This window comes from Mytilus galloprovincialis, chromosome 4, assembly GCF_965363235.1.
Source record: "Mytilus galloprovincialis chromosome 4, xbMytGall1.hap1.1, whole genome shotgun sequence".
Taxonomy (NCBI): domain Eukaryota; kingdom Metazoa; phylum Mollusca; class Bivalvia; order Mytilida; family Mytilidae; genus Mytilus; species Mytilus galloprovincialis.
The window spans coordinates 2,803,828-2,831,293 of NC_134841.1; the positions used below are offsets into that span (position 1 = coordinate 2,803,828).

The 27,466-nt window shown below is 30.9% G+C and overlaps 1 protein-coding gene across 7 annotated transcripts in view; it reads left to right on the forward strand.

The window, feature by feature from the left end:
- Nucleotides 1-4,096: 4,096 nt before the first annotated feature.
- The window catches only part of LOC143071131 (leucine-rich repeat serine/threonine-protein kinase 1-like), a 60,027-nt gene continuing 36,657 nt past the window's right edge, over nt 4,097-27,466 (forward strand). For 2 of the 7 annotated variants that reach the window (XM_076245255.1, XM_076245259.1), the window contains exons 1-4: nt 14,268-15,231; nt 17,388-17,632; nt 22,188-22,395; nt 25,899-25,928. In XM_076245255.1, coding sequence (XP_076101370.1) covers nt 15,183-15,231; nt 17,388-17,632; nt 22,188-22,395; nt 25,899-25,928 — 532 coding nt within the window. In that variant the 5' untranslated portion in view covers nt 14,268-15,182. Of the gene's footprint in view, nt 4,386-14,267; nt 15,232-17,387; nt 17,633-22,187; nt 22,396-25,898; nt 25,929-27,466 lie in introns of those variants that run through there. The other 5 variants (XM_076245260.1, XM_076245256.1, XM_076245262.1 and 2 more) reach the window with 5 other exon arrangements.

Sequence of the window (27,466 nt, forward strand, 5' to 3'; positions counted from 1 at the left end):
ACGTATACACATACTAAATATAGTTATCCTATTACTCATAATAGTCACTGAACCATGAAAACGAGGTCAATGACAATGGACATATGAAAAACAGAAACTTCATAACATGAGGCATCTATGTACAAAGTATAAAGCATCCAGGTCTTCCACCTTCTAAAACATAAAGCTTTTTAAGAAGTTAGTTAACACCGCCGCCACCGGATCAATATCCCTATGTCGACCTTTCTGCGAAAAAAAAGTCGCAGGGTCGACAAAAATGAGGCCAAGATAAAATAAAACCTGCTGGACTGACATGTAGGTCGTAAAATATTTCCATACACCAAATATAGCTGACCTTGCATATAGAATAAGAAAAATACCAAAACACAATTTTTTTTAATTTAACCACTGAACCATTAAAATAAGGGCATGGTCAGATGACACATGCCGGCTGGACATGTACACCATACAATCATTTCATACACCAAACATAAAAGACATATTGCTTATGGTATCTGAGATATGGACTTTAAAACCCTTGTTCGCGGATCATTAAATGAGGTGGTGATCAGATGAAAACAGTCTTTACAGGCACGAATACATTATGACATATAGCAACTCTATATAATATAAGGCATATATATACAAAGTATGAAAAACCCAGTCTTCCACCTTCTAAAATATGAAGCTTTTTTTAAAAGAAGTTTAACGCCGCCAGATCAATATCCCTTTGTCTAGCATTATGTGACAGAAGTCGCAGACTCGACAAAAACTATGGAAACTGGCAAGTAATTTGTATTTTCATTTAATATATACTATTAGTAAATCAAAATCGGATCTGATTACAAGGCTTACAATAGAGAAGTATCTGCATATATATATGTCACAATTTTGCACCAGTTGGCTCTAAACTCGGTTGTTTTTTAGCTAGTCTAGTTTAAAAGGTTGTGAATTTTTAAACAGTAACGTACCAAACAGATCTGTAATCGACGCCAGTGACAAAATGAAACAGACTGTTATGTTTACATGATACATTATCACTTTAATAGTTTAATTGGCTTATAATTAATACTGACAGTTAGGAATTTATAATCATCAGATTAGCGGATGTTTCTGTCAATAGATTATTATCTCATCTCACCTCTTCTCTTAGTTCACAGCTGCAGTATTCTGTGAGGTTTTATGGGCGTAACTTTCCCATGTCATTACACTACTCTTTGTTTTATATAAACTGATGTATTGCAAATGTAATCATAGTCAGTGTGTGTAGATTGTACTTTAATAAACATGTATACTCTAATGAAATAGCCATCACTGTAACATGTGTAACCCACGATAAAAACATAACACAAACGACATAAATTAGGCCGTTAGTTTTCTCGTTTGAATTGTTTTACCGCCATTTCGGGGCCTTTTATAGCTGACTATAAGGTATGGGCTTTGTTCATTGTTGAAGGCCGTATGGTGACCTATAGTTGTTACTGTGTGGGTCATTTTGGTCTCTTGTGGAGAGTTGTCTCATTTGCAATCATACCACATCTTCTTTTTTTATATTATAGAAACAGCAAGACAAAATATGTACATTATTGGGAAATATAAAATTTATTTGTACAAGCTTTAGAAACGGGACGAACTCGTATATATAAATATAATATATATGTTTTTGTCCTGTTATTTAACAATCTAATTAAAATATCTCTGATTTCGTTATACTGTAATCGACTAAAGAACAGAAATCAGCCCAAGGCCACAAATTGGTCTTCAATATAGGGACAAAAACCCAAAACTGGAGGCTGGCTTCAGTTAGCCCCGAAACGAAAATAATTCAACCCTTCCCTACACGGCCTCTAGCCAATGTAGAATAATCAAACATACACCAATATTACGCACAGTAAAACTCAGTATAAAAGAAGTCCGAGTCCGATGTTAGAACAGGTAACATAAGAAACTTAGGAAAAATGACAATGATAATTCAGATAACATAAATAAACAAAGGACTACTAGCAGTCACTGACATGCCGTCTACAGACCTCAATTTAACGGATTGAAATAGTATGTCTTCGTCATATGAAAATCAAGCACAATTCCTGCCGTTAAGGGCATAATCATACCATCATAAAATATACCAGAAGAATAAAACCCATATCATGCAAACAACTGATTTTGGAATAAAAGGTGTTTATTTCTGATGAGAATACCCTATGAGTGAATCAATACCGATTCCAGAAAATGCCATCTTTAATAATCTGACAACAGTATCGTAACTATATCCCCTCTGAATAAGTTTGTTCAAGGGTTTTGTTAGCTTTTGAGGCGAATGACGACCTATTTGTGCTCTGTATAAAATACTACCAACACAAAATTGAATGTGAAATACATGCACGTATAAGATGTCTTCACGTTGATATATATGTGTTTGTGCCGAGGCGCTTAGTCCTCTCCTAATCCTAATCTGAGACCGAGGTGTTACAGTAAAACAAAACGGAACCAACAGCACTGAATAGTCAGTAGTAATTGGCTTAACTTATAAGATGGATACGAGGCAAAAAAAAAACAAAAACATAGAAATAAAGCTCCCAAATAACAGTACTCGCAGTTATTGAAAGTTAGTTCAAACGGCCAATTACAACTAATAAATAAATCATGTTCTCCCAGAATAAGTTATTATTCAGTACGCATCCAACGGATTTAGTGTAAAGACTTCATGAACAGTCTGAGAAACGCATATCAAAATATGTGAGCAGTATCGGATTAATCCAATCAAGATAGTCATACAAACTTTGAAGTTCCTGATGTGAATAGTTTTTATAATGTTGTTATGTTAAGATTGTAAACTTTCATTGTTTTGTTTATTTTTGGTGTTGAAGATCATCCATAGGGGAAGATATATAGTGTTATTATCAATCTTAAAGTCCGATTCTCGGCGATGACTTTAAAATTTATCATTTAACTATCTAGATTGGATAAATGCCATAATCCCCGAGTAACTTTGTAAGAATTTGTTTCTCTAAATTTAAAAATTAAATAAGTCCATTTTATGTTAAACGAAAATCTCCTTCGAGTGTCTTCCACATTCCACAAAGTTGTCAATTTCATAAATAGCATATTTTGATTCATCTAATGATATGATAAAGGTTATACACTTTTAAACTCATCCTTCTGAGATCACTGGCAACCACAAATTGATTAATTTTATGACAATGGGTTCGGAAAGGGTTAAATTGCAATAGAATAAGAGAAAATAAGTTCTCATAACTGTATATATATGATTCTCTAAAAATAAACTGTTTCTTCATTAAAAATGTTAAATCTAATTCAATGTACTGACTGCACAAAAAAATACTTGCAAAGATAAAACACATTTTTTTTTTAAAGTGGCTGGGACAAGAATTCATGTTTCTATGGTGGCCGGATGCGGCCATTTCGCCTTTTCGCGTTTTCTCCTTTCACATTCACGCGAAATCGAGAAATCGTGAAATCGTGAAATCGGGAAATCGAGAAATCGAGAAAGCGAAAACGCGAAATCGAGAAATCGAGAAAGCGAAAACGCGAAATCGAGAAATCGAGAAAGCGAAATCGAGAAATCTATTTCATTTCCCGTTTTCGCGTTTTCGCTTTCGCGTTTTTGCTTTCTTGCTTTCTCGATTTCGCGTTTTCGCTTTCTCGATTTCTCGATTTCCCGATTTCTCGATTTCTCGATTTCTCGATTTCTCGATTTCCTGATTTCCCGATTTCTCGATTTCTCGATTTCGCGTGAAAGTGAAAGGAGAAAACGTGAAAACGCGAAAAGGCGAAATGGCCGCATCCGGCCACCATATGTTTCTATTGAAAAACGCCCATGTCTCTGTTTATACTGATGACATCTATATATAAGAATAAATGTATTCATTACTTTACATGTATCGTATCAAAAATTATTTATGGGCCTTATAAACACCATCTTTGTATACAAAATAATAGCAAATTAACAAATTTATCAGAAATATATACGGTGTCCACTTTGTACATTTTGGTGCGTTACTATAAATAGTTAAATTTGTGGTATAGAGATAGAAACAAATGGCGGGAAATGACATTATTTCTTCTAAATTTACCATGCTGAATTCCCACCAGACTGACAAAAGAAACACCCTCTCAGGAAAACCAACCACTATGAATAATTTGGTTAAAATTTAGACTTGAGGGAAACCCCCTCTCAGTCTGTGTAAATTAAATCTCGTGGATAAACTGAAACTGAGTTCTTCCGGGTCTTGTTTTTATAACAATGTAAACACAGTATTAGCCAGTAGATCGAACTAGATAAAGATATCAGTTTTATTAAATGCCTTGATAACTCATCGGTTATCATGAAGTTGATGGTTTTCTAATACTTGGAGTCGTTTGTTCTAAAGTGAACATTGAAACTGGTAGGATTTTTATCAGACTTTATATTATATTATATATATTGAATAGGTTGTTTATATTGTTTATACTTTTTGTACAGTTGTATACACTTTATAATTTTAATTTCGTCCTGAACAGCGACATGAAATATTTGCCACTGGACATTAAATAACCAACAATCAATCAACATAATTTTAATTGAAATCCAGTCATCTACTTTAAAACATTAAACATGTGTTTTAATTCATTTTAGTGTATTTAAAGAGACTTTAAATATATATGTGAATTATAAAGGAATTGTATATTTAAATGTACAATTCCTTTGTATTATATAATTCTATTATTATGTCTCAGAAAGCACTAATCTATCATTATCAAAACATTGTTAATTAATATTTATGAAATTTGTTATATATATATATCTTTATTCTGTCAAACCTTTGCAATTACAATGGTATACAGACACTACATGACATCAATAATACAGACATAAATACATGATTACACGGAGCAAAATATGTACACTATTTACAATTATACTGATAGTATTTAGCTAGGAGGGCACACATGGGAATTTATAAATCTAATGAAAGTACACAGCTTTCTCAATTTAGATTTTATATTTAAATTCATAATTTTCTTAAACATAATTATATTTGGACGATTTACATATTTTTTATCAATACATTCGTTTCTTTTTACTGACATCTCTGTGCACATCATAATATAATGATACTCATCTCCAAGATCTTTAGAGTTACATAATTTACAAATTTGTCTATCTCTCTGAATATTTGTCCATTTCCCTATCTCGATGGGTAATTTATGGTTGATGGTTCTAAATTTGCATAACGTATAAATATCACGTATTTCTAAAATATCAAAATAGTTCTCAAACCCAAAAGTATCCTTAAAAATTCGATAATTTAATGTCTTCGAGCATGCTTGCACATTTGAAAACCATGTTTGTTGAAACTGATCTTGGAGTGATGTTCTGATTGTATTCTTAGCCAAATGTCACTAATACATGTTTGAGACAACCACACAAAAGATAATCCCGTTTCATTAAAAATAGATTCAACATGGTTTAACCATCTAAAATTTACATCATTTTCATTTGACAGCTTATACAGTAGTTTATAAATGGTCGCTGATAATTTAGTCGGTTTACCACATACTAATTTCACCCAAAATGATACCATACGGACTTTAATATCTAAATTGATGGCAAGTTCACCATATATTACGCAATTTGGGGTAGAAGACTTTAGGTGCAGAAGAAGCTTACAGAATTTTAATTGAACTTTCTCCAAAATGTCGTTTTTCCCAAACCCCCAAATTTCACAACCGTACAATAAGACCGGTTTCACTAACTTGTCAAATAAATCTAATTGACAACTAATAGATAACCCCTGTTTTCTCCCCTTTTTGATTACCTCATACATTGCCTTTGTAGCTTTTTCTGCTAAGTGTTTTCTACAGTGTTTAAATGTCCCATTTCGTGAAAAATAGATCCCAAGATAGTTGAATTCTTGAACGATATCTATAACAGAGTTATCATATGTAAAACTGAGATTTTTGGGTTGTCTTCCATTACTAAAAATTACAATTTTTGTTTTTTCTACATTAACTTTCATTTTCCAGACATCACAATATTCACACAATTTTTGTTACATAAATGCATAGTTTGGACTAAAACACAAAATACTTATTTCCTTCAGAAGTAACTCAAGCTTTACATCTAAGAGATAAATAGATTTTTTTTGTAAGAGCTAGCTTATAGGTCCATGTGATCTCATTTGAACCCTTTAACTAAAATGTCGTTTTTTATAACTCAAAATTTAATCTAGTACAGACAAAACCTGTGTATTTTATGTAACTAAACTGGATTTTGCTGTGCACTTTTAGTCTCAGCAGTAGATGACAAATTTAACAAACAGTTGAGTTTCACTTGATAATTGTCCACTGACTCAGTGACCCAGTTTAAATCTCCAATTATTGTCGGGGATCTAGTATTGTCCATGCCAATAAATATAGTTCACTCCAATTATTACCTATGGGAAGTTTTCCAATCTTTTTCCTTGAACTAAATGTTTATTTAGGCACTTTCTGTTGGCATGCATTTGGTGGGTGTTTTTTTTATTGAAACAAGTATACATTATAGTCTCAGTTTCCATATCATGTGAGTTAATTACCGCAAAGTATTTATTGAGGAAAACAAACGAAACTGAACTGAATTGATCTTTAGGCGTTTATATTTAATTGCACTGTGGGCCAGATGATTTTGTCCACCAAATTATATCCGAAACATCCATTTGGTTTCTTCATTTTATATCAGATCCAGTTTTAATTTAGCTAACAAAATTTATTAAATATTTTTCCAGAGTTATGCCCCTTGATTATAGAAATATCAATTTGAAAGTATTTTGGTTTCCAGTAACAAGCCTCCATCAAATCTACTGTAAATAGTAAATATTATAAGTATTCAAAGCAGAGACCTAATTTAAATTTGAAGGTATTTCATTTTTAGCTCACCTGACCTGAAAGGTCAAGTGAGCTTTTCTCATCACTTGGCGTCTGTCGTCTGGCATCCGTCGTCCGTAAACTTTTACAAAAATCTTCTCCTCTGAAACTAATCGGCCAAATTTAACCAAACTTGGCCACAATCATCCTTGAGGTATATAGTTTAAAAAATGTGTCTGATGACGTGGCCATCAAACCAAGATGGCCGCCATGGCTAAAAATATAACACAGGGTTAAAATGTATATTTTGGCTTATATCTAACACCAAAGCATTTAGAGCAAATCTGACATGGCGTAAAATTGTTGATTAGGTCAAAATCTATCTGCCCTAAAATTTTCAGACGAATCGGACAACCTGTTGTTGGGTTGCTGCCCATGAATTGGTTATTTTAAGGAAATTTTGCAGTTTTTGGTTATCTTGAAAACTATTATAGATAGAGATAAACTGTAAACAGCATTAATGTTCAGCAAATAAGACCTACAAATAAGTCAACATGACTAAAATTATCAGTCAACCCCTTAAGGAGTTATTGCCCTTTATAGTCCATTTTAACAACTTTTTCGTCATTTTTTGTAACTTGTACAAAAATCTTCTTCTCTGAAACTACTGGGCCAAATTTAAACTTACTTGGCCACAATCATAATTGTGGTATATAGTTTAAAAAAATGTGTCCGATGACCCCAGCTACCAAACAAAATGGCTGACATGGCTAAAATTAGAACATAGTGGTAAAATGCAGTTTTTGCTATATATCTTTGAAACTAAGACATTTAGGGCAAATCTTTCAAGATTTAAATGTCCATCAGAATAAGATCTATCCCCTCACAAATTTCAGATGAATCCTACAACCCATTGTTGGGTTGCTGCCCTAAAATTGGTAATTTTAAGTAAATTTTGCAGTTTTTGGTTATTATCTTGAATACTATTATAGATAGAGATAAACTGTAAACAGCAATAATGTTCAGCAAAGTAAGATCTACAAATAAGTCAACATGCCCAACATTGTCAAAGAACCCCTTAAGGAGTTATTGTCCTTTATAGTCAATATTGAACAACTTTTCGTCATTTTTGTAACTTGTACAAAAATTTTCTTTTCTAAAACTATGGGCCAAATTTAACCAAACTTGGCCACAATCATTACTAGGGTATCTATTTTAAAAAAGTGTCTAATGACCCCCGCCTACCAACCAAGATGGCCGACATCAGTAAATACAGTAACAGGTGAGCAACACAGGCTCTTGAGAGCCTCTAGTTTCAGAATTATGTCCCTTTATAAAACAGAAAATAGCTTACCATATTTTATTGGTTTCCAGACATAAACTTAAGACGGCATCTACTATATCATTTCACATTTCACATTTGAAATTTTGTTTTTGAATTTGACCAATTTCACATTTGATTTTCATTAGGTATTCCCCTTAATTGAACTAGCAGGACAAAGATTATTTTTGGTTCATAATGTAGATCCAGTTTATATTCATTCACTTTTTATGATTTCAGAGAATTTCAGAGAAATCATAGTTGATAAAATGGGAAATAACCTTTTTTTTGTTTATGAAGTATTTATTTAAGTATGAAACTTAAAGTAAGCTTTAATTTACCAAATCTATTGAAATTTGTCAACCACAGAATCTTTTTGAATTTGACTGAGTTTACTTTTTTCTTTTGAGAATTATGCCCCTTGATAAAACAGAAAATTGCTTGAAATTGTATTTTAGAATCTAATTTTCACCAAATCGTCTATAATTTTGGAATGTTTTATGGGTTTACTTAAAACATATAGGTCCAGTTCAATTTTGTCACTTTTATCTCAGGAACTTGAAAACAAAGATTCCTGAAACTTGGTATCAGGCTTTCAGTAGGGACTTTCTATTGTTTGGTGCTTCTTCAGATTCATAGCTTTTCAACTGCTCTGTATATTGTGACCTCTTAAAATAAATATTGTAAAAGCAAACTAAAATCTCAATGAAAAATAATTTATTAAGAACATCGATTACTTTCTTACAAAAAAATAATTTTCCAACAAAGAATTAACTCTCGTGGAATTAATCATTTATACATGTATAGGAATTATGATTAAAACGGTACTAGCTACCAGATATATATAAAATTTAAAATATGATTTTTTTTTGTTCAATCATTAAGGAAAGTGAAAAAGTGAAATTATAATTCGCTTTAAGCAGCAAGTCTGGTTTAATTTTGTCAAAATAAGCTAAGAAATATTGATGATGAATTATTCACTTGCAAGTGAACAATTCAATTTCATTGAATCTTTATTCATATCACTTCAATTTAACCCCTTTAGATAGAAATGGATAAAAATGAACTGTGCATGTAAAGTAAGTTAAAGGAAAAGAATGTCAACATTGAAAGTGAAACAAAGTTAAATTATTTGATTGACTGATTCGATCCATAAAAAATCATTCGTACAGATAAAGACAATGATTAACATTAATTTTTAATCTATAAAATTAAATTAAACAGACTAAGTAAAATCCAATTGCATGATTTCGATATCTATTTATAACTATATTCATGTGTATATCGCTTATCGGAGGTCAACTAGATAGTTAATTATATGGCTTATAGACTAAAATACACATAAACAAAGCTACATATAATTGAGTCCATGCCCTGTAAGTTGTTTATTTTAGCCTTTTCACATGATTTTAAATCAAATATGAGAATTTGAGTCAAATCAGTAAACACAAATTTGACAGCTAGTGCCCCCTTAAGAACAAAAAATGTATACTAAGTTGTATTTCAAAATATGACACTACAAAAAACTGATGCAGGAAAATATTTTTTACACATATATAAGTTAAAATTTTTTCAATTCAACAAACATGCTTTACCGGAATATTTTTGGTGGAAGAAGACTAAGTCTTCTGAAGGCCAATGGTGCCGACTTAAAATCATTGATTCTCCGTATGCCGCATTCGTTTCTGTATATTACAATTTCATGACAACTTTCGGTTCCTGACACCGATTTAACATAATTAAGCATCTGAATCATTTAATTTGTAAATTAGGATTGAAAGACAATCACTATCATAAATATGTACCCTTTTATTTATGTAAATTATTAAGATTTCATCCCATCTACATGAACATCATTTGTTTACTTGTAACCGGATGTTTTTACTGTAGATATTTGTAGTACACATGCGTGAATCGGGTATCGGGGACAACTCGCCCTGTTTACATGTTTGCCCTTGGTCTGTTCGTCCTGAGTTCTTTCGCCCGTACAGCCCTGTGTTCATTCTCTTTACTCTTATCAAGGACGTTTATAATAATTCGTTACATCTATTAAAAAATATTAATATTAAGGGTATCGTTAAAAAAAACTCTAAAAAACGTGTTCCTTGTAAGACAATCGTGTTCAGCCAATCAAGTTCTGTGTTACTCACGATCAATTACTCACGATCAATTAATAAGCCAATCAAAAACGTTTTCTCTGAAGATTATTCTCACATGCTAGATTTTGAACTTGTGTTGTTTTGATTTCATCCAAACTCCGAAACAGTGGTGACATCTAACTAAGCTTCTTTACATTGTTTGTAGAGAAAGGGAAGTATGACCCGAACGATAACGCTGTATGGAGTTTAGTTTTCATCTATTTGTAAAATCGTGAAAATTGCATGTGAATTTTCATCTGCAAGCAGGTTCTTACACAGCTGAAGGATAAAAGCATGGCTGATTGACAAAATTCAATGATGCATTACTACCATAAAGATGATAAATAGTATTTTTTACACTAATTTTTTGACATAATACTTGTTGTAACATATTTTATTTTTGTATTCAATTAAATCATTTAAAGGACAATATACTATTTTTTTTTCACGAAGACAAACAAACAGGTTGGGACAGCCCCCCCCCCCCCATTATGAGTGGTGTCCTTTAAATGAGGGACTGTCCCTAAAACAAGGTGCCGTTTTACTGTTGAAAAAAATAAGAAAGAACATTTTTAAGATTTTTAACTCAAAAGTGGGAAAATTCATTGTATTTGGAACAACTTTTCGAAATGAGGGTTCAAATTAATAAAAAGGATGTAAGTTTATAGAAACATCACAAAATTCTTTTGACATGTTTTGACCATTTAATACTTGATAGATGCATAGTTCTTAGGGAAAAGTTTCATCAAATAATATGAATATAAAGGTGCTCATTTTTTACAGTGGGTTGTAATGTACTTCCAATGAGGGTTACCCCTCATTTGGAGTGTTGTTCCCAACCTGTTAAAGTTCCATCTTTGTGCATAATTCAAAATTGGAAATTTCAACAAGCATCTAATATTCTTACACAAGAAAATAAACCCTGGTCTGCTGGCTACATGTTCATCTTTTCTAACGATTTAATAACTAGAATCATGCAAACAGACTTAAGAAAAAGGCATGTAAGTTCATCATACAAATATGACACTTTTTCTAGACAATCCAGATCGTGCAAAATACCTAGCTAAAAATTGTAACCTTTAAAATTGTTGTCGCGCACTAAAAACCCTGATGGGAACTTTCAAAAGTTGGCAGGCATGTAACAAGTCTTACTATTTTTATGCCCCATTTATGGGCATTATGTTTTGGTCTGTCCGTCTGTCCTGCTTCAGGTTAAGGTTTATTGCCGAGGTAGTTTTTGATGAAGTTGAAATCCAATCAACTTGAAACTTAGAAGACATGTGTTCCTTATGATATGATCTCTCTAATTTTGCTGCCAAATTAATGATTTTACTGAATTTTCACAGTCCACTGAACATAGAAAACGATTGTACAGTTGGGAAATCCATGTACTTATGACACATTCTTGTTTGAAGAAAAAAATCCAAAGCAGGCTGGGTTAGTGGGGCTGCTTTTATGGTAATTCAAGTTACCTTTTATTCACCTTCTTCCACCTCAGAGCTATCAGCTCTTTGATTTATATATATTATTTTATTGCATGCAGTTGTGGCAAATAGGTTAAAAATATTTCAGAGTGCTTCACAATATTATATTATATAGAGCTGTTATATATTATTCTAGCTCATAATAATTAACAAAGGATTAATAGTTTCTTACATTAGAATAATTTTTATATAATTTGTAGACATTTGATATATATTTATTGATATATCTTGGTTTTCCACATGTTTGTGGAAAATGTTAGGACCACACTATAATTATACAGGAGAGTATACTAGTTTAATGATAAAAACCAGATGCTCCACAGGGTGCAGCTTTATACGACCGCAGAGGTTGAACCCTGAACGGTTGGGGCAAGTATGGACACAACATTCAATCTGGATTCAGCTCTAAATTTGGATTGTGATTAAATAGTTGACACAGCATAGGTTTCTGACACAGAATGAATGTGGTCTAATGAACTTAAAATACTTTTTTTTTCCTTTGAGCAATTCACTATGCTGTTGAATATTAATCCTCTCAAAAAAATGTTTGAAGAAATTTTCTTTTTATTTATGAAATCTGAAATGAGAAAAATTTACCCCCCCCCCCATTTTTTTTTCACATCCCCCTTTCCCTTTTTCCAAAACTGATCTCAATTCAAATTTCTTATGGAGTTTGCAACAATAACTACTCATTTAAATACATCATAAAATATTAAAATGTAACAAAAGGTGCTTGTTATCACTGAATGGTAAAGATTGTTTTAATTTATCAGTTGGTAGTAAAAGTGAATTACATTGTATATTGTATAAAACAATGATTTAAGTTTATTCAACTACTATTCTGGACAAAGAAAGATAACTCCAATCAATTGAAAATTTCTTGCTATTGCATAATATTGTGCAAATAGATATTTCTTGCTATTGCGCAATACTGTGCAATTGAAAATATTTGCTATTGCACAATACTATGCAATTGAAGATTTCTTGCTATTGCACAATACTTAATATAATAATTTTGGATCCTGATTTGAACCAACTTGAAAACTGGGCCCATAATAAAAAATCTAAGTATATGTTTAGATTCAGCATATCAAAAAAGCTCAAGAATTCAATTTTTGTTAAAATCAAACTTACTTTAATTTTGGACCCTTTGGACTTTAATGTAGACCAATTTGAAAACGGGACTAAAAGTTAAGAATCTACATACACAGTAAGATTTGGCATATCAAAGAACCCCAATTATTCAATTTTTGATGAAATCAAACGAAGTTTAATTTGGATCCGATTTAATGGACCAACTTGAAAACTGGGCCAATAATAAAAAATCTAAGTACATTTTTAGATCCAGCATATCAAAGAACCTCAAGGATTCAATTTTTGTCAAAATCAAACTAATTTTAATTTTGGACCCTTTGGACCTTAATGTAGACCAATTTGAAAACGGGACCAAAAATTAAGAATCTTCATACACAGTTAGATTCGGCATATCAAAGAACCCCAATTATTCAATTTTTGATGAAATCAAACTAAGTTCAATGTTGGACCCTTTGGGCCCCTTATTCCTAAACTGTTAGGACCAAAACACCCAAAATCAAACCCAACATTCCTTTAGTGGTCATAAACCTTGTGTTTAAATTTCATAGATTTCTATTTACTTAAACTAAAGTTATGGTGCAAAAACCAAGAATAATGCTTACTTGGGCCCCTTTTTGGCCCCTAATTCCTAAACTGTTCAGACCTCAACTCCCAAAATCAATACCAACCTTCCTTTTGTGGTCATAAACCTTGTGTTTAAATTTCATTGATTTCTATTTACTTAAACTAAAGTTTTTGTGCGAAAACCAAGAATAATGCTTATTTGGGCCCTTTTTTGGCCCCTAATTCCTAAACTGTTAGAACCAAAACTCCCAAAATCAACCCCAACCTTCCTTTGTGGTCATAAACCTTGTGTCAAAATTTCATAGATTTCTATTTACTTAAACTTAAGTTATTGTGCGAAAACCAAGAAAATGCTTATTTGGGCCCTTTTTGGCCACTAATTCCTAAAATGTTGGGATCAAAACTCCCAAAATCAATCCCAACCTTCCTTTTGTGGTCATAAACCTTGTGTTCAAATTTCATAGATTTCTTCACTTTTACTACGAAAACGAAAAAATTAAAATTTTTGCGGTCGTATAAAAACCATTAAAACTAAATTTACTGAATTGAAAAAAAAAAAAAATAGTACACTTTTAGCTTGATTTAACTGATGCCTAAATATCTGGCACATAAAATAATTAGTAAACTCATTATGGGTTTGAATAATTGGGACATGCACAATGCATTTTTTTCCTGTGAAACTTGAGTCTTTACAAACTAAAACCCCCGTTTAATGTGGGTGAATGGATTTAAATCTCAATCTTTGAATAAAGTACTTCAACTGTTAGATATATGTGTATTTAACTCATTCAGGAAGTATATCTGTCTTCCTATAATGTGTACACACAAATGACAGATATTTGTGTTAATGCTTAGGTTATAAATTTTTAAACTTTGAAACCTGTGCATGCAATGTGGTTGTTACAATATTACATATAAAGAATTATAAATGACAGCCGTATGTATTGCTGTATACTTTTTACACTTAATTGCAGAGGACTACATATTTTTATACATGTGAATCAACATCATATTAACATCTAGGAAGTAGGAACATGTGTTTATTTATATAGACTCAGTTTTCAAGTTTTGATTGCAGATGCATGGATTTAGTTTCTTTAGGATAGTATCTCAAATTAACAGCTCTGTTCAGACTTTGGAATTTAAAAGCAATCAAGGAATTATATAAGCAGTTTTATATTGTTTGAGAAGAAGTTTTTTTATTGATCAAGTTATATATACTGGTACAGACAATTGGAAATTATAGTTATAAAGATTATAATGAAATGTGATAGATACATGTGTATTAAAGCAGAAAGATGTTGTATTGAAAGACTTCTTCTCCGTTTTATACATAGTACCACAATTACTAATGAAGTGTCAAAGTTTGACCTTATCTACAAAGACTTGGACTGACAATGTGAACTTTTAATTTGTCTTAAGATATGACTGGGATATATATGTGTATAATCAGTTGACATAAACATCAACGATAATATTTTATGATATTTGATATTTGATAAAATGTTAACAAGACATAAAATGTGATCTGCCATTGGGTGGTGTGTTAAAAGGAAAGTAGATTCATCTTTAATAACTTACAGGTTTGAATAACATTGGCATGCAGGAATATACTCATTAATATAGATTATTAATTGCATGAAGTCAATTATAAACTTTCTCAGATGTACCATTATCAAAACTTTAGTTGAAGTCAGAAAATTCTCTAAAGTTGTAAATTTTTATGAATATTCTAACTGAATTACCCAAAGGAAAATGGCCAGATATTCAGAATTTACTAAAAGAGCAAGTCAGTGGATCTATGGTATGTTCAGTTATTATCTGAGAGTGGTATATACTTTGTTTGTTTTTAAAATAGATAACAAAAAACATTGTCTTAACTACTATGATGTCTATATATAATATATACTATAAAACAATTTGACTTTCTTTTGAAGACATCAAACTGTTTTGGAAACCTTTGATGTACTCTTAAAAAATTTAAGAAGTATGAAAGTAAATATACACAATGACATTGGGGTTAACCTGTATTGATCTATAAAATGTAGATTATAACCAGATTTATAATGCAACACAAACCATGCTTAATATATTGAGTACGCATTAAGCAAATAAGTTTACATGGTATGTTACCACAGTTTTCGATAGGGTTCATGTTGCATGCAGTCTGCAGTTTTCTATCTAGTGTTTTGTTGTTTTTTCTTGACTTCCCCCTCCCCCCTGATTTCATCATTTTCTCTTTGACTTATGCATTTGAATGTCCTCTTGGTTAATTTGTATTTTTTATAACAGGAATGATTTGAAAAGAAATAAGCAACACATGATTTTGCCATTGAAATGTTGATATTTTAATTTTCTGTAAATTTAAGATGTTTAAACTATGTCAGGTGTGTTAGTAAGTTTTGATTCATTTTTTAAGTAAAATGTAAATTGATTCGATTTGTTATGAATCTTAGAAAACCACAATAATGACCTCATTTGAATTGACATTTTCATTTCCTGAAAGTTATAATTTAGTGTTAAAGATACTTCATATATATATATATAATAAAAATTTTAAATTCTGTCATCCTCTTTTCTTTTTCTTATTTTCATTTTTACATATTTATGTTTTTTTATCCTGAGAAAACTTATAAAATATGAGTAAATTGCACCACAGTCCTACTTATAACCTGAATGACACTAGATGCATTATTTTAAGTGTTTTCGAAATATGAGAATTATTTTCCCTATAATTAACATGATTAAGTAATAAATTTATATTTTTGGTTAAGTACATCATACCATAGATGAATTCTATGATCATACTTTACTTCCCCTTTAAAATCATATGGAAATAAAGAAAGAAAGATTTTTCATCCATGATATAATCAACTTTTAAACAACTATACAAATTTAGCCTCCGAGTGAATGGACATTTAAAGAATCAAACTTTAGCATAATTTTCTGTTTGAGTCTCAGGTTTGAATGTTTTTACAACATAATATTTATGTAAATCCAGTTGAAAATTTTGAGGAAAGGTCATACATATGATTCAAAGAGCCTGGCATATTATCTTAGATACTTGTTCCTGGCTTTCATTTGTAATCAGTTAAAGGACACGTACTGGCCACTTCAAATAATCATTTGTAAAATTATAACCACACCACACATTAGATATTAGTCAAAGTCAAATCTTTTAGTATGACCATGCACTTCTAATAATCATATTTTAAATAACCACAGTACCACACATTAGCATGATTAGATATTGGTCAAGGTCAGAATGCATTTCCTGAAAGTCAAATCTTTTAGTATGGCCACTTCAAATAATCATATTTAAAATAACCACACCATACATTAGCATGATTAGATATTGGTCAAGGTCAGAATGCATTTCCTGAAAGTCAAGTCTTTTGGTATGAGGTTAAGGAATCAAAAGAGGTTAGAATATTTTACAGAACACATTAGATTCTGAAATGATGAATTGTGAATCTCAAATAAAGTTGGTGATAGAATGCTATGTGAAAACTATTATGGTTATTGTTTCATACTTGATATTAATCTCTATGGTTCTGTGCTGAAACACTTTTAGTGTATGTAATAACACATAGATCTACTATAGTTTTCGTTTGTTTTCATGAGTATCTCTTTTTGACGAGCTACAGTAGATTCGTTTGTTTTCATGAGTATCTCTTTTTGACGAGCTACAGTAGATTCGTTTGTTTTCATGAGTATCTCTTTTTGACGAAAAATTGTGTTTTCATGGATATTTACTTTCGTTGTTTTCCAAAGTCTGTTAACAACCTTAATTCATTGAACATTTAAATTCAATTTTGGTTCACCTGTATACCCAAAACTCTACAAGAGATTTGTATTAAACGGAGTATAATAAAGCCACAGTATTTATTAGTTTGTTAATTTTAATAAATTATATATCATCAATTATCAAAAGTAATAGAACAAACATTTCATTTATAGATATGGTGAATGTAACAAATATTATAAGGTTGATCAACTCTGGCAATGCTGAAACCTTGGAAAATGGACTGGTCAGTGTACTGGACGAATGGGAGGATAGTGGAGATGACCGTGATATCCTAACAGTACCGTTATTTGAGGATTTACCATTACTGAATTATGCTTGTACAGTGGAAGATATTTGTGTTGATATTGTGATTGTGCTTATATCTAATGGTTGTGATGTAAACTTGCCTTCTATAGAGGTAATGTATTTTATTATGCCCCTCCCACCATAGTAGAGGGGCATTTATGTGTTCTTGACTATAGTTCTTTCCATCTCTCTTCCTGTTGTCCCTCCCTTAATCGATCTGTCCTGTATGGGGTTTAAGTTTTTATTTAAAGTAAGTAAACATTTTGGTTTAGGTAATTAAGATAATTTGTTTAAAAGCTAATGGTTGCAATGTCAACATCTTTATTAACAGTATATATTCTTCTGAAAAAAGAAATCTTGGCATCTGATGACTAATTAGGCAGAGTTTGATCAAATCAGACTGGTTTTGATTAGTTTGGTATCAGAATGTTTGACCTGAAACAAAAGAAGAAGTACTTAGATTCACTTCCTAACGAATCAGTTATAACTGGTTTTCAAAAGAATTATATAATAATTAAATTAAATCTCTCATTTTTCTATTAATTATATGCTCATGAATATCCTGCATGGCATGTGTCCTTTATATATGACCCCAATTAATTTTTAAAGTTGTATTATGGTATCACGTTGTCGTCTGTGCCAGCAACGTCTCTTCCGAAGACATTTGGTTTCCAGACAATAACTTAAGTTTCAGTGAATGGATCTCTATGAAAGGAGTAGGTCCGGTAAGGGCCGATTTCAGCCTCAATTTTCAAGTTCATCTAACGAAAGATTTTAGACACTTTCTAAACACTTAAGTGTCTATTTCAATTGATTCAATTAGTTAATGGGGAAGATATTAACTTAATAAGTCATTTAAAACGCCCCGATTCAAGCTTAAATAGGAACAATCTATCAAATATGCCAAAAATCGTCACTTTTCAGATGATTTTTGTCAAAAATGAAACATATATAAAGGCTGAGGATGAACACGGATGCGGCCACTTTCATTTTTGACAAAAACCAACTGAAAAGTGACATTTTTCGGCATATTTGGTAGATTTTTCATATTTTAGCTTGAATCGGGTCGTTTTTAATGACTAAAGAAGTTAAAATCTTTCACATACACTAATTGATTCAAATGAAATAGACACTTAAGTGTTTAAAAAGTTGTCAAAATCTTTCGTAAGATGAACCTGAAATTTGAGGCTGAAATCGGTCCTTACCGGACCTACTCCTTTTGTGAAAATAAAATTCCATTTTTTGCGTATTTTACTTATAAATGCACTTAGTTTTTCTGCTGGAAAACATTACATCACTCTGTGGTTGTAGTTTTAAAAATTTTAATAACTTTCTTAAACTATCCTTGGTTTGTACCAAACTTGGACAGAAAAATAAAGGCAACAGTAGTATACCGCTGTTCAAACTCATAAATCCATGGACAAAAAACAAAATCGGGGTAACAAACTAAAACTGACAGAAACGCATAAATATAAGAGGAGAACAACGACACAACACTACAATGTAACTAACACACACAGAAACGGACCAAGCATCAGACAAAATCCCACGAGAATAACAAATATAACATCAAAACCAAATACATGAATTTGGGATAGACAAGTACCGTGACACGTCTTATCGCAATGTCAATTTACACTCAAAAATAAGAGAAAACAAACGACGCAACGTTAATTGTAACACACACAGAAACGAACTATAATATAACAATGGCCATATTCCTGACTTGGTACAGGACATTTTTAAAGGAAAAAATGGTGGGTTGAACCTGGTTTTGTGGCATGCCAAACCTCGCACTTTAATGGCAATGTTAAATATAACATAGAAATGACAACATAATATTACAGGACTACAATACAAATAAATAGGAAAACGTATTAGACAAAGAAACACATGATTAATGAATAACAAAAAGCATCAGGTTTAAAATTTAATACGCCAAAAACGCGCCTCGTCCACACAAGACTCACCAGTGACGCCCAGATATAAAAGATCGAAAGCGAAAAAAAAGGGTACAAAGTTGTACAGCACTGAAGAACAAAAGTTGAAAAAGGTTGTGTCAAATACGGCTAAGTTTGTATGTTTGGGATAAGAACATCATAATTATTTAGAACAATTAATGCTATTGCAAACAGTAAATTATATCAAAACTTGTTTATGATCATAAGATAGTATCCAGAAGTAAATTTTGTAAAATGGCAAATCCATTTTTTCCATATTTTACTTTAAATGGACTTTTTTTTTGCCAGAAAACAACACATTCACTCTGTGGTTAAATTTTTAAAAATTTTGATAACTTTCTTATACTATTTTTTATTTGTACCAAACTAAGACAGAAGCTTGTTTATGATCAAAAGCTAGTATCGAGAAGGAAATTTAGTTAATATTTTGTACATGTGTATCTGTATTTTACTTATAGATAGACTGAGTTTTTCTTCCAGTTAACATTACATCCAGTCTGCAGTTAAAGTTTTTAAAACATTTATTAGATTCATAAACTATCCAGGATTTTTTACCAAACTTGGACAGAAGCTTCCTACAATCCAAACATGGTATCAAGCGGAATATTTTTATTGATTTTTTCCCTCATTTTTGTTGATCCTGCAATTTACAGCAAAAGTAGGCGAGACATTGGAATCCGCGGAACCCTTACAAATTTTTATATTTAATGTACCGGTACACCAAATCACTATGATAGAGGAAACAAAGTTATGATCTTAATAAATTGTCTATTGACTTCCCATAGGAGTAATTGCCCTTGTTTATCCTGATATATCCCCTTTTAAATGTTAATAACTTGGACCTTTTCTGGGATTTTACGGAATTTTCTTGAAACTATTATATAGAGAGAAACTGTAATCAGCAAAAATGATCACCAATAAATCAACATCCCTTGATGTCAAATATACTGTCTTATTTATGCTATAAACATAATGTCAACAATATTTTGTACTTAAATGTTTAATTGCAAAAGGAGTACATACAGTACATGGGTATCTAAAATTGGTCTTAGTTTCTGGGTTTATTGACCTACAAATTGATGTTATACATACACAACATTTAAATACACAGGTCTATTCTTGTATATAAACTTTCAAAACCCTATACATTTATCTGTTTTACAGAAAATATATATTTATAGTAGCTATTTATATCACAGATGACGTTATTAGGATGTAATTGTAACAAGAGGAAATAACTCATCATTCTTTTTGACCTCAAACTTGAGATTATAGTACATAAACGTGATGAAATAAATATTTCCTTATTTAAAATGTAGATTTTTTGAAATATTTTTATGATTTGATTGACAAATAAACAAACTTTTAAAGGAATAATTTGGAAAATGAAATATTTATATCAAACCCTGAAACTAAGGAAAGATTTGATAATTTTGTTAAGGAACTCTTTTTCAAAGGGAGATAATACCAATAGAGTAAAACTTAAGCTGGACTCAGTGAGAGTTTGCATTCACTTAATTCAAAATATACCAAAGTGACATTCAAACTCACAAATCGAAAAATAAGCAGCAATGCCATGGCTAAAAAAGAATGAGACCATTAGCAATAATTAGACAAACCATAGTACACAAAACACTAAATACAAAACTATAATCTGAGCAACACGAAACCCACCAAAAACTAGGGAGGATCTCAGGTGCTTTGGACATTTTGGAAAGGCTAAGCAGATCCATATGTAGTATATGAATATAGTATATATACCAATACACATAATTAACAGCGCCTGGTGATGTTTCATAGTCTGACCGGACCTTCATCAGAGGCAGAATGGTGGATTAATGTTTGCACCCTATTTTTACCTATATATGGTAACCGGCGGTTGAGTAAACCGGCAGTTGAGTTAACTGGCGGTTGAGTAAACCGGCAGTTGAGTGGATGAATATGTATCTGGTTGATAGCTAAACAGGTTCAATTATCCTTTCAGTGAAAAATCCCAGTGGGATTTTCCATGGTTACAGTTATCTATATTTAGCTAATGTACATGTTACAGTAAACTTTTTGACATGTTACGGTAAACATTTTGACATTATACGGTAAACATGTGACCTGAGGATATAACCATATTTGGGCTTTAGCATTGTGTATAAAGGGTGTTTTAATAATTTAAGAAGTACATGGTAATCATTAAGTCTTGATATACATCAAAATATCAAGTCTTGAAATAGTACTTCCTAGTAGTCATGTAGTTTTGATCTTTGGCTTATGATACATCTAAATATCAAGTCTAATAATAGTATTTCATGGTAGTCATGCAGTCTTGACGTTTAAGCTTGTGATACGCCAAAACATCAAGTCAGATCCATATGTAGTACTTTATCAAATTCTAATGAGTAACTGTTAAAATCAATATTCTTTGATGACAGTTTATAGTTATTGAATGAAGATCACAAATGGCATGATACTAAACAAAATAAAAGCATGCAGTTTGTTATTCAGAATCTGTACAAAAAAAGAAGTTTTGAGAGAAACTTATGTTATTCCTAACTCTTTTTTATTGTATTAGAATATTACTGGTTGAAAATTGCAATGCAAATTTTTATAACTGCTATTTCTGTCTGTCACAGTGTAGATATAAGACTTATATTTTACTTTCTGAATTTATAGTCTAATCATTACAAAAATACTAAGAAATGTTTTATGTTCCAGGGCACTCCCTTACAAATTATTTCTAGAAATGGTAATTACCAGTTGATAAATATTCTGTTAGAGAATGGAGCTATCCTGGAGACGGAAGATGATCCGATATTCTCTGAGAACTCCCCCTTTTACCTGGCGTCACTGTATGGACATACTGATGTTGTTAGAAGATTGTTGAGCTATCAGCCAAGTACGTCAACTTTTAATTTCTCTCAGGGTGAGCATAAAACTAACCTTTTTAACTCCAAATACATCTTATGGACAATATTCACTGACAAAACAAAATTTAAAAAAAAACACTAGTTATTTGTAGTATTATTTTGACCTTTATTTGCAGCCAGATGTATTTCAGAATTATAAATAAAAAATGTTTGAATTTTTCACTTTTTATTTATGTATACATCTGGACAAAAAATAATCCACAACAATTGTTCAAATTGAAATATATGAAGTTACTTGGATTCATTCATTTTCATGGGTACCAATATTTTAATGAATTGAGGAAAATTATATTTTGTGGTTTCGACCATTTTTGCATGCACAAGCCTCTCAAAGTATCACGCCTATAGGAAATTTGAATTTCCTTGATTCTTTAAATTTACTTATACCAACAAAATCCACAAAAAAATGATACTCCACAATAGTTATGAATCCACAGTGACTTTGTAGATGATTAATTATTGTAATAAATTACGGCTTTTTCAAAGTCACTGAATGTTTTCATAAGTTTTTATATAATATCTTTTGCATGAATTAACATCTAACATACTGTTTGCTTTCAGCCATTTCAGAAATATCATACGAGTGTTACTCTAAAAGTTTGTTTCTTACTTTTTTAAAGACAACTTTGAATACCGATATGTATCCAATTGTTTCTTTCCTTACGGCACATAATCACACCTCCAGGTTAAGGCTTCCAAAACGGTCATATTTGCTGAACTAATTTAAATTGATCAGACATTGTCTGACTGTGCCAAGCATGAACAGAACAACATCCCACGTAGGTTTGTCATCCATTTCAAACAGTCCAGGTGTTGGTTCACAATACGATGCAACTAATGTTTAGTATTATTCCAATTAGAATCCAACACAAATTTCCTTTCCATGGAAGAGGTTACCAACAAAAACCTTACCACTATACTATTGTCTTGGAGGTCCATGCTTAAACAAGGGTTCACATGACCTTGACCCTCATGGGCCATGGATTGAGGTTTAAGTTATGTGATAAGGGATTCTCAGCTACTCAGCAAAGCAGTAGGTCAACTATATGTGGTGTACTGTCTGATTGTTACGTGAACATTTCAGTTTGGCCGGTTTAATCTTACCTCATTTATGAGGGGGCGCAATAGGGGGTCGGTTAACATGTTAACAACACTTCAATTTTGGCAAAAACAGTTAACATAAATGCAAAAATGCTGATAACAGTTAACGAAGTTGGTTAAAAACAGTTAACAGTTTAAATTGATCTCGGATAATAGTAAACAACACCTTGAAAAAGGCCAAAACAGGTTAACACAAAAAGGTATTGCCCTTATATAATTTTCTTGGTTCATTGGTCAATGCTAAGTTTTCCTGGCTCATATGACAAAGAAGATGTGGTATGATTGCCAATGAGACAACTCTCCACAAGAGACCAAATGACACAGACATAAACAACAATACTACTGTATGTTACTAAAATACTATAAAATAATACTTTACTCTAAAAGCAATACAGCTTATAGGATACATTCACATACTAATAATAATTTTACATGCACCAATATAAGAATTTTTAAAAGAGTTACATAACATATATAAATATTGAGGTGTGCATGAAAGAAAATATAATACATAATATGAAATATGTGCAATATAAAATCTATATTTGGTGTATAGAATTAATGTAAGGTTAACATGTCTGTCTGGTATTGTTCTTCTGACCTTGACCTAATTTTCTTGGTACATTGGTCACTGATAAGTTTTCCTGGTTCAGTCTGTTACTAAGATAATATAAGAAATATATAAACTATACTTGATGTTTGGAATGATTATAAGGTAAAAAATATCTGTCTGGCAAGGTTTAACAGACCCCCATTGGTAATGTTTAGTATATATGATACTCATAATAAAACTAATATAAAATCAATTGTGGTTATTGAAGCAGGCAGGTTTACTTTTACTAATTGTGACTTGGATGGAGAGTTGTCTCATTGGCACTCATACCACATCTTCTTATATCTACATAAGACATTTAAATGTTCACTCTTATTAGCTATCAAGAATAGTTTTCCCGTATATTTGAAAAGATGGATAATTTATGTAAAAGTATCTTGATCTTTCTTTGCTTAATTGCAGCACACTTCTAGAGACTCTTTTACTGATAGAAATTGTTACATCACTGCTTAGGGGGTTCATGCTTTATCATGTTCATGGTGCATTTTCTATGAACCTGTATATAAACAATTATTTTTGTTACTTTTTGTGCCTGCTCATGGAACTATGAATAAAGACTACATTTTCCAGTGGTGTATATGTGATCTTTGTAGATATTTATACTCCTGCTCTATGGAGAGGGGTCATATTGCTTTAAGGATGTTCCTCTAAATGATTGTGTTAGTGACATGTGTAATATCATGAAACTTTAGGTTACATTAGGATAACAAAAAAATTATCAATGGCAGAAAACTTCTGAAAAAAAAAAAAATGATTTATTGCTACAATGATCTAAACAAGAATTGAATATGGATAGCTCCACAAAATTTTACAAAACTTTAACAGTTTATAGCTTCTGAAGTTCTGAAAATCAGGAGATAAAAAACATGCTGAGCAAAATAAATTTCTGTATTTTACTGATAAATGTATTGAGTTTTTGACAGTCTACATTAAACCTTACACTTTTACACTTACAGCAGACATAGCAGGTAAGACACAAGGTTCCTTAATCATATGTAGAACAAACGTACAGCTAGTGAGTTCCCACTCAAAAAATATCCTATCAATTCAACTAAAGTTTATATTTTTCAAAAAAATATTACCAAGTAACTTTATGAGCGATTTTTATAAAATGAATAAAATTAGATGTAGAAATGTTTAGAATTTATTTTTTGACGTGTCCATGATATTGATCAAGCTCACTATTATTTTCTGATGAGGTGAACAAAAAAACAATAGTTTGCTATGCGTTCTAATCAAAATAAAATAGTAAAAATTAGCATTTATGTTCAAACCATCAGAAAATGGAAAGGGTCCTCACTAAAATTATGGCCAAATAAACAACAAAACTTCAGACATTTTTACATCTTATGGTATTTATTTGATAAAAATTGGTATTTCTGGAAAAGTTTGCTATGTGTTCTAATCAAAATAAAATAGTAAAAATTAGCATTTGTGTTCAAGCCATCAGACAATGGAAAGGGTCCTCTCGAAAATTATGGCCAAATAGACAAAAAGACATTTTTACATCCTATGGTATTTATTTGATAAAAATTGGTCATGTAGTTAGTTACTTGGTAATATTTTTTTTGAAAAATATCAATTTTAGTTGAAATGATAGGACTTTTTTAAGTGGAAACTCACTTTTGTCCACTAGCTGTACATGTATTGAAAACAGCATTGAACAATTTTAGCTTTGCACATATATATAACACTTTAGTGTGTTCTGCGCTATACTAATCTTCATGGATGGTATTTTTGTCTTTTAAAGAATTTAAAAGTTAACTATATTATTTGAAATTTTAGGTTATTATAAAGGTAAGGAAACTATACAAGGTAAATTTTTTGTCAATGATATGGTTCAATTAACTTCTATTTTCCAAGTACTTTTTTCAGTTTCACAGTTTCTATTGAAATGAAGCAAGGAAACAAAATCTTGTATTTCTGGTTAATACCTAATAAATAGATGTTATTAGTATGTCTGTCAGTCAGTTTAGAATTTTTATCTAAATCCTTGTTCTAATTTGAACTGAAGCCTATGTTATTGTAGGGATACAAATTTTTATGTATTTTGTTAGTATAGGAATAAAATGAATATAGCAGAAATTTTCCATAGTATTTATATGCAGACTTTGACAAATCCAAAACTAAGAAATCAGATAACTGTGAAAATACATGTTTTCCTCAATCCAGAACAAATGGTATCTGAAAATAAATGAATCCACAGTAAACAAGAAATTAAAATTTAAGGAAATTAATTAAAATATGCTCACTATCCATGTGAAATTTTTGTTTTAAGAATCAAGAATAACACATAGAGGAAAAATGCAATGCTTTGTCAACAAATTTCTCACATGGACCTGGTCATTCATTTCTTGGATAAAATTGTACTTAAAATTTAACTAAAAGTTAGATAAAACATACTCATCATTTTCTATGACAATTAGTATTAAAAAAGAGATTATTTAGTTTTACAGACTGTCCCACTTTTTGCATCAAGGTTTATGTTCATATTTTTACCTAAGAGAGATAATAAAATAGATGAATTTTTTATCCTTTATCTGTAATGTCAACAATCAAATTTACGCATCAAAATTAAAAATAACTTAAATAATTTGGTTATCTGATCATGCTCATTTCATCAAGTATAATTCAATGATTATGTATAAAGCTTTTTTTCAAACAAAAGGTGCTCTCTGTCACGTTGTTGTTGTTTTTGTACTATTTAATGAACTTGAGCAATGAAAGCTTATTGTTTTTAACAAGTAATCATATTTTATTGACCAAACAGTTTTTCTAGAACCTACGAAAATTGCGGATAATTCCTTTTTTGATAAAAATTAACAGTCATTGAAATTTTTTAATCGTGAGATAGTTACCTAGGGATTAAAAGACGTTGAACAGCAGAATTTTAGCCCTTGGTTATGTTAACCTCTGGTAAAAGATTTTACAAAGGTTTATAACGAACACATGTTATGTTTAACCAAGAGATAAAGTCAGAAGAACTGGGTACTGGGATATTTTATACAAAATTTGTAGGGTTTATATAAGATTTGAAGTTGTTACTTTTAAAACGGGAGTAAAAAAATGGAAAAAATCTAAATTTTAAGTGTAATTAATTTTCAGTTTTATTTATTTTTTTATTTTATATGTAAGGATATCAATATTTGTTACTACTTTTGATTTGATTTATATGGCAGAATAGTATCTGAGTATGATCTGACTCAAGATAAAGTCATATTTGACTACTAGCTTGGGAACTCTATTGTACATATATATTTTAAATTGGCACTGTCAGCTTGCAATATAACATCACTGAGTTTTTCTAAAATTACAGATATTAAAGCTTCAAATATTATTAGTGATTAAATAAT